The sequence below is a fragment of the Nilaparvata lugens genome, chromosome 5 (assembly GCF_014356525.2).
Source record: "Nilaparvata lugens isolate BPH chromosome 5, ASM1435652v1, whole genome shotgun sequence".
NCBI classification, from domain to species: Eukaryota; Metazoa; Arthropoda; class Insecta; order Hemiptera; family Delphacidae; genus Nilaparvata; species Nilaparvata lugens.
The window spans coordinates 18,048,223-18,063,945 of NC_052508.1; the positions used below are offsets into that span (position 1 = coordinate 18,048,223).

Sequence of the window (15,723 nt, forward strand, 5' to 3'; positions counted from 1 at the left end):
AGTGCCATGTTGGAAGTTGGGTTTGGGACCGTCGCATTGTATCAATATTTCCTCCAACCCTTCTCACAATTTTGCATATTATTACGCATAACACTGGATGTTTTTTGTGATCAGTAAACTTGTGTCATTTTCACTCTTTGTTATATGTGATTCAATAGGAACTATATCTTAGTCCCTAGCGAAAAATATCGATAAATTACAAGAGAATGATGCAATAAAACGATACAATAGATGAGGTTCGTCTTATCAGGAGATGGAACTATAATCAACAAAATAAAATTAGAGGTATCTTCAAATTTCACAGTAGAAGATTAAGTTTGATTGATTTTCAAAGCTATATAGCAAGATTAAACTGCATTTTGATGAAGAGCAAAATTTTATGCAAGCAATTTAATCAACAATAAATCATTATATTCCACACTACATAAATTTCATTCGCATAAAGAGAGAAACAACTTTAAAACTGTATTCGTTCCAAAATTTCAAGACGTCTATTTTCGGATTGAAGATATTATACTTTTCCACTGTTACTATAATATTTGGATCAATGAGAAATTCAAATCATGAAAAACCTCTCAATTGGGATCTATTATTCTCAGTCATCCAAGTTCCCCATTTTCCATACAAGTAATAATAATAATAGGCATTCATTAAAAAAAAAGTTTCTCAATTGAGGTAGTTTGTGGTTGGCAGTTACCAAGAAACATATTTGAAATAACAAAATTTACAAACTCGATTCACAATAATTATATTTACAGATTGTCTATGATTCCCTGCAAGTAAGGACGTATATATTAATTGAATCACAAATCAAAGATTCCTTAGTGAATTCTTTCTTGAACATAGAAAGTGATATTTCAAATATAGACATGACATTATTCATTTTTCCAACTCGAACACTTCTCCCCAGCTACTATACCTACCTACTACGAGTATATACTGCCCCTCCATCCTGGCCTTCTGATTCTCAGTCACTAGAGTTCTTAATTTTTGAAGAGTAGCTGGTTTGTGATGGTTTGGCACTTTACTATTTATCTAGTACTATTGACATGTTACAGTTTGGCGAATAAGTTTGGTCAAAATTAGACAAATATTCATTCCTCAATTCAATGATACACAATCTATCTGAATGATCGGGGGAGGACCTACAGGCACAGTCAAAACAGTTCCTTCTCCGAATTTCAAGAAAGTTATGTTTTTTAATTTGAGTGTGATTCATGATCTCAGTTTATCTGATCTTATCTAATGACCATAGAACATGTAAACATGGATGTACCACATTCAAATTAAATGTACCACATTTTAAATTTGAGTGTGATTCATGATCTCAGTTTATCTGATCTTATCTACTGACCATAGAACATGTAAACATGGATGTACCACATACCTTTCCAACAGAATGTGTGGGCTGCTCCTTGGCGCCAAGGCGGCGCAGAATGTTGGCGGGGAGTGCAGGTGGGCTGCGCGACAGAGCTGCGCAGAAGCCATCATCAGCTGTCGTTTGCTGCAGCTCTGACTGCCGCTTGCTGCTGCTGCTACGGCGACCCGGTGACGACGCGGCCAGATTCAACTTTTGAGCTGCTCTGCAAGCAAATAATAAACAATCGTTAAGTGACGAAACAGCGAAAATAAATATTATAAAGTAAAGTAGAATGTTGTAGCAGAGATGATTTGAATGACGATTTAGTAATAGCAAGGAGTGATGAACAACTCCGTATTCCATGGGAAGTGTAGTAATAGGAATAAGAAATATGTATAGTTATAAGGAAAAAGAATATTTAATAGAATGAAAACACTATCATATTCTTATCTTCCTTCATAATCGTTGGATAAAAAGTAACGATAATAACGGTATAGTAATTGATGATAGATGAGATAGATTGGATAGTATCCAAGATCTTACAAACCCTGCTTTCAAATAAATAAATCTATTATTAGGACTTCTAGCAAAAGAATAGTTCCCGCAGTGGCTGAATGAGAATGTTTGTGTAGACTCCTTTGATATGAGAAATGATGACATTGATTCTTATAGAAGTGTTCAGAATAAAAAAAATGTATGTAATATACTTTCATAAAACAAATAGTAGATTTTTCGTATTATTCGGGTTCCAAGTTATATTACATGACAACAGAGAACAAATTATAAATTCAAATCACAAATATCAAATCAAACTTGAGAAATTGGCAGAAAGTTGATGAGAAAGTGAGAGGGGCAGTGTGTATATCGCACAATTATTATTGTATTATCAAAAGGATTTAATACCCTCATTACATATACCCAATATTATATCATTTTATCTCGATAGAACTCGAGATAACGGGAAAACGAGATAGAACTCGTCTGATTGAAGCCAACGTAATATAACAAACAGATATTAAATTCAAGGAGAATTGAAATTTGAAGTGCAGGTTACTCGGCTTTCCAGCTCTGAAATATCTAGAACAATCTGTTCCGCTGAAATTACATTGTAATCATTTGCACAGTCATGAAAAATGGAGGATAAACTACAAATTTTGAATACTCGTACCAGTGTCATCTCGCGAAATTACCGTTTCGCATTACTATGATCCGCCGAAATTGACTTTTTTACAACTCGAGATCATGTTATAATTTAACGACGGGCCGTTACCGGCAGTAGTAAACTAACCCCCTCCCCACCGCCCCAGAAACACCGTGTAAATAACAGCCTGCCGTGTTTATTGATTCCAAAGGTCGGGCAACACTTTATGCCCCCGGCATAGTACGCACCCCTGGCAATAATACAACCGGGCACATAAATGAAAGCGCCAGGGGGGAAATATGTGGTGATTTATTTCGAGTGTTAAAATAAAACGACATACTTGTCTGTGTGTTATATTGTTCAATCCGGTCGTCCATTGCAAGGGAACAGAGAGGGAGAGAAAGAGAAAGAGTGAGTGGGAAAGATAGTGAGACAAAGAGATGAGTTACCATAAGGGAGGCACAAGATGGCAGAATGATACAGAGAAAAACATGCTCGTTGCCATTACACGAAACTACCACCAAGGTTGGATTCACTTTATTCTGTCATGATTGGTTGCATGTGAAGCATCGCTGTTATAATAATAAAAAACTGACAGCTCTGTGCTCTTAAAGCGTGCCAAGCGTGTCACGCGTGTTGCCTATCCCGTAAATCGAAGGCGCTCACACACTCTACTGAGATTCACTTTAAACTGTCAGCATTATTTATCAGTAATATCAATACTTCCCATTCAACCAACACAGTGAAATTCTTAGTAAATCTCACTATTCTCAACTCTCTACTGTCAAACTACTCAGATAGCAGACCTCTTGTTCCTATATTTTTATTGTTTCCATAAATTTTAGAATCCAATATGGAGACTGCGTTTACGTTTGGAAAGATGCCGTAGCCCCATTTTACTAGCTATCACCATTTTGCACACGTAGCAACTTGCTCGCTATGCCAGCCATGCCCGAGTATTATCTCCTCAGAGTTTCCAGAGTTTGCACACACAATAGCCCAACTCACTCACACTCTGATACACGGATTGGAATTTCCGTTATCAGAATTTGATCGTGAAATTCGATGTGCAAATCGAAGGTGATGTTCAGCAGCATGTTCCTATCAGAGAAGTGAGCTATTTTACGTAGGTTCCCCACCTAGACAATCGGTTCAACATGTTCAAATTGAAATGTATGTTATTTCAAGTCTTCCAATTTGCAAAGACTTTATTGTACCGATGAATTTTATCGTTGTTCGAGAATATGACATATATTTTCGAGGATGTTCAGGAACATCATAATCATATTGATCACTCAATTCATATTGATCATATTTTATATATTGTTCTTGATGTTCCATAAATGTTGTGTCGAACTATCTGATGAATAGGATAGAATGAACTGAATTTATTTTACTGATGAAATTTGCAATACATCCTTGTATAGGAATGATTATCCCTCAAACTAATTTATTGAATCCTAGTGTCCCATATTTGGATTCATATTGGTCGAGGATCGTATTGGACAAAATACAGTATAGTATTATTGAAAAGTTCTGTGACAAATTTCATCTTCTAAATTATATCTCCACCTGATCAACAAGTTTTATCTTCAGATCTTAACCATCTATTCACATAGTGATTTATTAGACGAGAATGTATTTGAATGTACAATCATATTTGTTGTAGATTATACGAACTGTTTACAGATATTCTTTTATACATTACTAGAATATGATTACATGGAGATGTTTCTTATTCTTGTGCAGCAGTGTTCCTGATTATAAAAGCTTGTTTACGCTGTCCAAGCGATTTTGACTGAACGTCAATGGATTCTTCATACGAGCACATGTATAAACATGGATAATCAAGAGTTCACCAGGAATATCAAATAGGTTTTTTTTCAACTAGCACAACCTCCCCCTCTTCTGTTCTAGCAGAATCATGAACTAAACATGAACTGCAACAAACAAAGGTCACACAGCCCTACTCCTAATTCCAGTAGATGTATATAAGACTGTAAAAAGGTAGAAAGTAAGAAGGTAGAACTGTAGAAAGTAGAATGTATATAGAACTGTAGAATTGTTTATTCAGTTCTATCATGAAGAAAAGATTGCATAAGAAGATATTCCATGATATAGGGCGTTTATGTTCCAAATTACATTGTTTTGAATTCCTGGATAACTGTGACAATTTTGTTAGACAAAAATTTCCCGAGGTTGGAAAGAAGAACACAAGACGTTGGTATACGAGACTTGTGAGTATTTTCAGCAGTAGACAAGAGAGAGATAGATGAGGAAAAGACAAAGAAAATTGAGAGTAAGTGGGGGGAGAGAGAGTGAGAGGTTGAAAAAGTAGAGACAACGCTCATGATGTCATGAGCAGTGAACAGTTTTGTGTCAGTGGTTCGGTCGTCTTATCAGATTGGTGCTTTGGCAAAGTGCGCCTCTGCTATTCTGTGTGAGCTTGCTTTTGAAAGGCACGAAACGCCTGCGAGGCTTATCTCAGTTTGTTTTAAGCACGCTGGCACATACAACCAGACAAGAGTAAAGAGAGATAGAGAGTGAAAGTGAATGAGAGTGAGTGAGAGGGAGTGAGGAGTGTGCGTGAGTTTGAGGGAGGACCACCCATTCGCTCGCCTAATCGCGTTCAGGTAGCCTGCACGCGTTGAATTTGCATGGATGTTCAACAGAATACCACTATCGCACAATTTAAATGGAGGTCAACTTTTAACCCCATAATAAGCTTCGATTATATGGTTGATCAAGGATAACATGGATAATATTATCATTTATTGTGGAGTGAATCAGGTATTTGACGATGTGAAGTAGTGAGATTGAATGTGACACTTTGGTAGATAGAAAATATAAGATTGTCAAAACTTGAAAGTTTTTATGGTGATGAGAATTATTGTGAAAATCTAAGTCTTTTGTTTCAAAAGATCGATTGGAAGACGTTTTTGAAGTTCATGAATGGAAATCTCCGACATGTGAGGATAAACCGAAAATTAAATTCTCTTCTGAACAGACTTAAAAAAGAGTAAAGTTAGCCGATTCTGAGTAATTACACTGAAACATTAAAACATCATTATAATTGACTTTGAACTCACGGCTCCTTTGATATCAGACTATCACGAATTAATAGCCTCTCATGTAACTGAACTGTCGCAGTCCGATGATCAAACATCCGTAGTATCATTTTTTGTTGCGAATGATAACATTTCAAAAGAAGTCATGATTGAAATACATGTTTTCTTCGAGTCAGGTAATGTATGTAGAAGAATTATTCACAGTATACGGCTATTTATATCCACTGATATAACGATCGATTGATAGAATGGTATAATATGATATTCTGATAATAGAATTATGTTTTTATGACAATTTTCCAAGTTCAATAGCATGCAATTCATACAAACACAAGAACTGACTTGTACAAAGCATTCAATTCCTGAAATCACTCAAACTCACAACAAGATAAGAAGAAGAATCTCAATCTTTCTAAAATTGATGGTTATAAAAAACAGCAAAATTGTTCGTTTGACCAGATTGTCCAAATTGAAGAATTGTATCAACTACTACAGTTTGACATTTCGCGAATCAACTGAAATTTTAATAAGTTAAAAATGAAAATGAAAAAATTAACTCGTTTTGAAGAATTAACCTTGATTGTTCTCAAGAATGACAGGAATTGTTAGTTTGAACAGCTTGTCCGAACATGAGAATGTAAGTGACGACAGTGACATTCCAAATAATAGCGGTGAAAAAGAAATCAATATTTGAAGTAAAACCGAGCTCTACAATCACGTTTCGTCTTGTGTCTGGGAAAGTTGTGCACCCTCACACGACGACGAGTGAGAGGAGGAAAGGGCAGTTGTCAAATTATTTTCGGAAAATGGAAGAAAAATAAGAGACCGTAGAAAAAGTAACGGGTAGAATTCAGCCAATTTCCTGAGACGTTGATGGGCTCAGACTTTGAGGGAAAGAGAAACTACTGACAAGGGTTAGGGTACGGTAGAAGGGGGTCTTTCTTTGTTCGTGACCCCCAGGGGGCACCTAATTGAGGGGTCTTTTAACCCCCCCCCTCTCTACGGTAGTGCAGGTGAGGGGGACGGAAGCACATGAGCAGTCCCCTGGTCTGTCTGCTTGAGTTCTGTGCACTCTTTTTCTACCAACTAATAAAATAATACGGCTCAAGGTGGCATTCAAGGGCCTCTCTTACTCACCCTCTCTCTCTTTAACCCTATCCATCCCTTTTTCGAATTGGTCTCCTGCTAACTGTATCCGGTCCTTTGCTACTGTAATTCATTCTCCAGCTGAGGAAATAGAACTAAATTGACTGATTGTGAGAGGATACGATTTTCTCTTCAATATTGAAAAGGGAATACCTCCAAAATATAGTTGGAGCCAGTTATCATGCATAGACAAGCTAATCTAAAATAATACTTTATTCTCGAGCTGTGATCAGAAAATCCCATTATTATCTTACGATAAAACTAGTATTTTACAGTTATGACCAATAATTGGTAAATTGGTTGGATGGTTATGACAATCTCAAGCTGAAAGGTCCTAAAAATTTGATTTGGGTACTCACTCCAAGTAATCATAGTGCAGAAAATATCAAGCAGTCTTTGGCATTCTTGGCGAAAGTTGCTCATTGATCTGAATAGTTTGAAGTCTAAACTTTAAATTATAGAATCAATGTTTAGCTGAATTACGATATTCTCATTAGTATGATTTGATACAGGAATAACAGAGTTAAAATGATACACATCATCTTATTGTAAGAAATTAACAATTTTGGGGTCAGATTATTCAAACTTAACTAAACTTGAATAGAAGAATTTTCAATTGAATTCCTACAGAAGGTCTAGGCTAGTTTGGGACATTGATTCTGAACCATTAAGGCCCATAAGAGCCATCAACGTTCATCGCTAATCTAGGTTTACATGGGGATATGACCGTATTCATTATATTGTGTTACAATCCGGGATTAAACGAGCAGCTGTCTATCTCCTCCGTTTAAAACTAGAGGTCTTTACACACCTAGCTAGATGTAGCTCGGAAAATGCCTTAGGAAGACGTGGCCATCCTATCTGCCAATGGTAAATTCACGCTACACTGGTGTGAACGGGACAGATTGATCAATATTGGGAGATAGGACAGCTAAATCTTTCGAAGACAAAATCCTAGCTACACTTAGCTAGATGTGTATAAGGCCTATAGAGCCTTTGGGCCATATGCATCATAACGTAACGTTACGCCATATACGTTGAATTACAAGTTTGCATGGTCGCGTTTGATATAACGAGTTTCATTTCGGGTTAAACCAACAGCTGATCAATCCCCGATCAAACTGTGATGATGCATATGGCCCTAATTCTATAGAAAACTGCAAACTCTGATCTGATTTGAAGTGCACGATCATGATCCAAGGAACGATTAATCCAGAATCTTCGTCCAACAAAAAATATCTATAAATGGGGGAACTAGTAAAAGAACAACTGTGAATTTAAAGCTTTGGGGTGTTAGTTTTGAGTGGTGAGCCGATAAAGACGGACGTATCGGAGGGAGGGTTCGATGGCAAAGACAAATAAACAGGAGACAGTGTTGGGTGGGGGGTGGAGGCGCTTATGTGTTGGGATGTCGTCTGAGACTCACAGGTGGATGTCGATATAAGGGTGCCGCACTGAGCTGCTTGCCAACGGGTCTATTCCCCTTTATCCCTTCAAATAAGTTGTATAAATCTCTCGGAAATCTCGACAACGACCCTTCTTCTCACTTGCACCAACATCTTCTCCATCGTGATGCATTTCGTTGAACAATCAAAACGTTTTATTCTGAGCCGCTCTTCCCCCTAGATGATACAGTCCTCCCCCCCCACTCACAACACCCAGTGCAGGTTGCATCATCAGTTATTTCATCCTCGTTCACTTTAAAGCTATCTACTACGACCAGTTTCTTTTCTTTTTTCTTCTGATTTTGCTTGTTTCTTCTCTCCTCATTTCTATTTTCCTTTTTCGTATTTCTCTAGTAATCCATACACATTCAAGTTTCTCTTCACCCTCCTCCTTCTTCCCCTCCTACACCATCACCTTCTCCTCCGACGTTCACTTCCTCTTTCTCCTTCTGCTTTCACCTACACATTATTTCTGCTTTTGCTTCTGTAATTCATTCTCCAGCTGAGGAAATAGAACTAAATTGACTGATTGTGAGAGGATACGATTTTCTCTTCAATATTGAAAAGGGAATACCTCCAAAATATAGTTGGAGCCAGTTATCATTCATAGATAAGCCAAGCTAATCTAAAATAATACTTTATTCTCGAGCTGTGATCAGAAAATCCCATTATTATCTTACGATAAAACTAGTATTTTACAGTTATGACCAATAATTGGTAAATTGGTTGGATGGTTATGACAATCTCAAGCTAAAAGGTCCTAAAAATTTGATTTGGGTACTCACTCCAAGTAATCCAGAAAATATCAAGCAGTCTTTGGCATTCTTGGCGAAAGTTGCTCATTGATCTGAATAGTTTGAAGTCTAAACTTTTAAATTATAGAATCAATGTTTAGCTGAATTACGATATTCTCATTAGTATGATTTGATACAGGAATAACAGAGTTAAAATGATACACATCATCTTATTGTAAGAAATTAACAATTTTGGGGTCAGATTATTCAAACTTAACTAAACTTGAATAGAAGAATTTTCAATTGAATTCCTACAGAAGGTCTAGGCTAGTTTGGGACATTGATTCTGAACCATTAAGGCCCATAAGAGCCATCAACGTTCATCGCTAATCTAGGTTTACATGGGGATATGACCGTATTCATTATATTGTGTTACAATCCGGGATTAAACGAGCAGCTGTCTATCTCCTCCGTTTAAAACTAGAGGTCTTTACACACCTAGCTAGATGTAGCTCGGAAAATGCCTTAGGAAGACGTGGCCATCCTATCTGCCAATGGTAAATTCACGCTACACTGGTGTGAACGGGACAGATTGATCAATATTGGGAGATAGGACAGCTAAATCTTTCGAAGACAAAATCCTAGCTACACTTAGCTAGATGTGTATAAGGCCTATAGAGCCTTTGGGCCATATGCATCATAACGTAACGTTACGCCATATACGTTGAATTACAAGTTTGCATGGTCGCGTTTGATATAACGAGTTTCATTTCGGGTTAAACCAACAGCTGATCAATCCCCGATCAAACTGTGATGATGCATATGGCCCTAATTCTATAGAAAACTGCAAACTCTGATCTGATTTGAAGTGACCGATCATGAACCAAGGAACGATTAATCCAGAATTCTCGTCCAACAAAAAATATCTATAAATGGGGGATCTAGTAAAAGAACAACTGTGAATTTAAAGCTTTGGGGTGTTAGTTTTGAGTGGTGAGCCGATAAAGACGGACGTATCGGAGGGAGGGTTCGATGGCAAAGACAAATAAACAGGAGACAGTGTTGGGTGGGGGGTGGAGGCGCTTATGTGTTGGGATGTCGTCTGAGACTCAAAGGTGGATGTCGATATAAGGGTGCCGCACTGAGCTGCTTGCCAACGGGTCTATTCCCCTTTATCCCTTCAAATAAGTTGTATAAATCTCTCGGAAATCTCGACAACGACCCTTCTTCTCACTTGCACCAACATCTTCTCCATCGTGATGCATTTCGTTGAACAATCAAAACGTTTTATTCTGAGCCGCTCTTCCCCCTAGATGATACAGTCCTCCCCATCCCCACCCACAACACCCAGTGCAGGTTGCATCATCAGTTATTTCATCCTCGTTCACTTTAAAGCTATCTACTACGACCAGTTTCTTTTCTTTTTTCTTCTGATTTTGCTTGTTTCTTCTCTCCTCATTTCTATTTTCCTTTTTCGTATTCCTCTAGTAATCCATACACATTCAAGTTTCTCTTCACCCTCCTCCTTCTTCCCCTCCTACACCATCACCTTCTCCTCCGACGTTCACTTCCTCTTTCTCCTTCTGCTTTCACCTACACATTATTTCTGCTTTTGCTTCTGTTCACCTTTCTCCTTTCAATTTCATTCCATTTCAATTTTCCCTCCCACTTCTCCTTTTCCTTAGCCTTTTTTCGGCTTCTCTGCCTCTCTTTTCCCTTCTCGTTCATTCTTCAATCAATCTCCTTTTTCTTTCCTCTTCCTCCTCCTTCTACATTCCCTGATTTCCATAAATCATGTTGAATAGGATATTTCTGAATGATTCCGCTTACTGTATTGTATTCACTTATGTTTTCTATGATAACCTTTTCTCGGTTACCAAACCTTATCCGATTTTGTCTCAACTATTTTTTCTTCATCCAATTTTCTTCTCCCTATTTATTCTTCTATATACCCTACAAAACAATCTTATCTCAATCTTTTTCATTTTCTCCATCTATAAGAATCTTATATTTTACTTTTACCTATTTCCCTCCTCTCATTTTATCGTTGTTCTCCTACCTTCCTCCTTCCTCACTTATCCTATTCATTCTTCTTCTATACATTTCTATTGTAATAGAACTACATAATTTTTATTATTTGTCATGAATTTTCACAATGAATAGATAAATTGTTGACGACGGTGAAAATTCATGACAAGTAAAATTATGGAAAAAATGAGAGGCTCTAGTCAGTCGGTTACGAGGACGGGACCTGGAGCTATCTACTGCAGATAATCGGGCCCGGCTCTACCCTTCTTTTCCGAGACACCATTTTCCTGGTTCAGTGAGTTCAGTGAGCTAATATTATCAATTTTATTATTATATATTATTCATCTTTTTTATTGAAGGCAAATCCTGTAATTATTCTATTGTTTGTTTAAAAAGTTTTCTCAATATTATTTTTATTTAAGTTTCCAGTTTCATTTTGAGTTACGATTAGATTAAATCGATTACTTAGTTCTCCAAAATATAACTGTTTTGTTTATTATTTTAAAATATAGTTCCTTTCTCATGAGTTATAGAGTTAGATCAATTTAACCTCTCGCAAGCCAAGCGATTCCCCTATTATAAATTGTTACCATAATGTCTAGGGTTGTTCTCACAACCTTATAATACCATCACAATACCATACATAATATAACCCCGAATTGATAGACAACACACGCAAGATGAACGGCATGGCAGAGAACGTGAAGAAAGTATTGAACAACATGAAGCATGACCTTATTCTTTGGCAAGAATCATTCACCAACAGAATAAGTTTCAGAAAGGGAATACTACAACCGATGTACTGAAAACACACTGAGGACTACTATTTTCATGTATATGATGACTCTATCTAACAACTACAATGAAATCGACATGAGATGCTACAATCAAAAACTTTCTCATCACGTCATTTCAAAAGAGACCTAAACAATCGACTTCAAGAACTCGAAAAGAAAATAAACAAGAGAAACTTCACCATATCAACAAAAGACAACGATAAAATTCGAAACTTGAAACTAACATCCTGCAGAAAATCCGACAACGAACTATTGGTTACCCTCAAAATACCAATAAAGAAGAAAAATTCAACTATTTCATTATTCCACCTGCAATCTATCCCGCTTAATTGGAATGGTCATACCTGCCGTTTGACCTCCCAACATCACCTGATACTTAGAGAAGAAAATAAACTGCAAATCCTGTCAGATGACGAAGAAGACGATTGCCAGTTCAAGCAGAAAGGCCTCTGCTTGATTCCGAGGAAAAGATGTCGAACTCCGCCACCCAAGCCACTTGTCTCCACCTTCTAACATCAGAAGCAGACGTATCGGAGCTACGAGAAGTCTGCAAATTTGATTGTAAAGCAACTGACAATCAAACCCTAATCACTCGCCTACGAGAAGACACCTTCCTATTCCACAACACCGGCAAAAAGACGACAATTCGCTGTAAAAACTCAACAACTGAGGTCCCAAGCAACAGTCCAGGAACCCTATCACTCCAGATCCCTTGCAACTGCGAACTTCAAGACGACAACGGCGACGTACTGATAAGCACTCTTTATCCTTGCGACTCCCGTTCCCATCCTTCTCCAGCTATTAATAACTTATTCCTCACATGTGGACAAATTTATCTAAATTGAGCATCCCAATTTTTAAACATGAGACTCTGCCTCAGTACTTAAACCTTTCGGAAATCTTAAATGAAAATTGGCACCTGAATTTTTCAAAATTTGAAGAGCACAACTCATTCTCAGAAGACATTTTCCATCATGTTGAAATTCCAAATAACTTTGATTTGTTAGGGGTGAACAATAAACTGATCATTTATATTATTATTGTCTGGCAAACACTGATAACTGTTATATTCTTGTATTTATGTCTTCAAAATTATATTAAGAAGAAAGCAAATCAACTGAGAGTCCCGAAACGTACTCCAATTGTGGACTACCCACAGGAGCTTTAAGAATATATTGTGTTTTAGTAAAGTAGTGTGTAATGAAATCATTAAAATAATGGGTTAGGATATAGGAAACTATGCAAATAATACTTACTTATTCACTATTATTGTATCCATTTACTCTTTTATGCTATCGATTCAAATATTTTCCCAGATTAGAAGATAAACTATTTCAATTATTATTATTATTCTTATTTTCAAGGTCCACAATATTATTTTGCTTACTCGAATACTATTCGGACTTGATGTTTAATTTTTGCATTATGATTCAATTTTATTACTTTCGTAGATTTTGTAGGTTTAATTTTATTCATCAATATAATTGAAATTTTTTCCATTCAATTCTTATTCAGATATGAATGTATTGAATTGTTGATTTGAAGTTGATTGATGTGTTAGGCTAAGTTTGATTTTTTATGAATTAGTTCACTATAATGTAATTTATATCACTTGCATTTAGCTTATGAATTGGCACTCACATAGATTTAAGGTATTCATTGAAAGTTATGTTACATATAAATATCCAATTAGAATAATATTGTGAATAATAATAATAATTTTAGCTTGCGGTAATTTTGACTTTAATTTTTGAAATATTATTGAAATGTGTAAAAATTAACTTAGAGAGATGCCGTTTTTTCGATAACTTCGGGTCGAAGTTTAGGGGGACCCGGGGATGTAATAGAACTACATAATTTTATCATTTGTCATGAATTTTCACAATGAATAGATAAATTGTTGACGACGGTGAAAATTCATGACAAGTAAAATTATGGAAAAATGAGAGGCTCTAGTCAGTCGGTTACGAGGACGGGACCTGGAGCTATCTACTGCAGATAATCGGGCCCGGCTCTACCCTTCTTTTCCGAGACACCATTTTCCTGGTTCAGTGAGTTCAGTGAGCTAATATTATCAATTTTATTATTATATATTATTCATCTTTTTTATTGAAGGCAAATCCTGTAATTATTCTATTGTTTGTTTAAAAAGTTTTCTCAATATTATTTTTATTTAAGTTTCCAGTTTCATTTTGAGTTACAATTAGATTAAATCGATTACTTAGTTCTCCAAATATAACTGTTTTGTTTATTATTTTAAAATATAGTTCCTTTCTCATGAGTTATAGAGTTAGATCAATTTAACCTCTCGCAAGCCAAGCGATTCCCCTATTATAAATTGTTACCATAATGTCTAGGGTTGTTCTCACAACCTTATAATACCATCACAATACCATACATAATATAACCCCAATAATTCCAAATTTAAATACCCCATTACACTATTATTAACTCATTCTACTCCTCCATATTCTTTTATTTCTTCTTGCTCTTTAACTGACTCTCCATGTCAAACACAGTGAAATTGATAAAACTTATTGAATGAGAATATTGACATTGAGAATTTATTGTGGTTGTACAATTTACACTGTCTTCAGAAATGTTGTGGAACTTCTCCATGATCTTTGTGGATTTGACAATATTTTTTGTGTTATCACTTTTTCATCTCATTATTGTGGTTTTCACAATAAAATTATCAAGTACCTTTTCTATTATATCAAATCACAACTAGTTCCAACTCATTAAAGAAATTTGAATTATAAATCACTTCCGACTTTATAAATTTTACTGTGTTCCAATAATTACAGCAGTCCACAGTATTACAGAGGAAAGTGAGCAAGTCTTGATCTCCCTTTGTATCAGACTTATCATCCCATCTTACTCTCATCATCCTATTTGTTTCAAACTATCAGAATTTCATTTATTCCAATTTTTTCATTCCTCCTGCACCTTCAACTCTTTCGTATTTTTTCAATTCTTTTCATTTTCCTCCTCCTACACTTCCTGCTTCCATGCTTCCTCTTCTAACGGGAAACGTTCTTCCACTTTTCCTCCTCTATCCTCACCATCTCTCCATCTCATTCTCAATCCGTTTCTTTCTTCTTTTCCTTCATCATCTCCACGACATCGAAGGGGAAGACTCTTTTTCTTCATCACCACACACCCCTGCCAAAGGGGAACTCCTCTCTCCCTCACGCTCTCCCACCATCTCACCTCTCACTCACTCTCACTCACTCACTCTCACTCACTCCCTCTCACTCCTTCCCCCACATTCTCTCTCTTCCTCTCATTCCTCCCCAACAGACACCAGCCCGCAATCATTCAGCGACTTCACTCGTCGGTCCATTAGTTAAATTTCGAATAAACCAGGTCCCGACGACAGCAGCCTTCTCCAAGCATCTGCTTGTGACGAATGAGTACATCTTTCGATGGGGAAAAGGAGTTTTCCTCCATATAGGCACGATTCGAAAAGGAGATGGCATTTTTATGACACGTAAACGTTTTGAATCTGATTGAATTTTCCCTAGATATCTGAAGATTCACGCCGCAAGGATTCACGTGTATTAAAATGGAGAAATATCGAAATGTTCCATGGATACCGAAAATAAAAAAATTGGAGCTAGGCTCAGGAAATTGATGAGTGGCTAAAAATAGAGCCAGTTGAACAATGCCTAGAAGGATTTGGCTCAAATAGTATATCCTCGGAATAATGTATACATACAATCACCTCGAATAAATTATAAGATTCCTGTTATAAATAGTTATAAGGATGTTATACCATACAGAAAAGATAGCATAATGTAATGTGTTCTGTATCGATATACGTTATATACTTATTTTTTTCACTCATATACTATTACGTCAAGGACATGACAATATTGGAATGGTTATTCTACAAAAACTTAAAATTTTGTAGATGAATAAGAAATACTTAACTCAAAAACTCATTCTCCAAACGTGCTAATTCAAATCTATTCATTCTGTTATTCTTCTTTGATCATGGA

General features: G+C 36.4%; 1 protein-coding gene across 5 annotated transcripts in view; it reads right to left on the bottom strand.

Moving 5' to 3' along the window:
* LOC111056267 (kinesin-like protein CG14535) overlaps positions 1 to 15,723 on the bottom strand; it is a 172,420-nt gene that overhangs the window by 75,527 nt on the left and 81,170 nt on the right. For all 5 annotated transcript variants that reach the window (XM_039427801.1, XM_039427805.1, XM_039427804.1 and 2 more), the window contains one exon: positions 1,388 to 1,583. In XM_039427801.1, the coding sequence (XP_039283735.1) occupies positions 1,388 to 1,583 (196 nt within the window). The remainder of the gene's footprint in view (positions 1 to 1,387; positions 1,584 to 15,723) is intronic.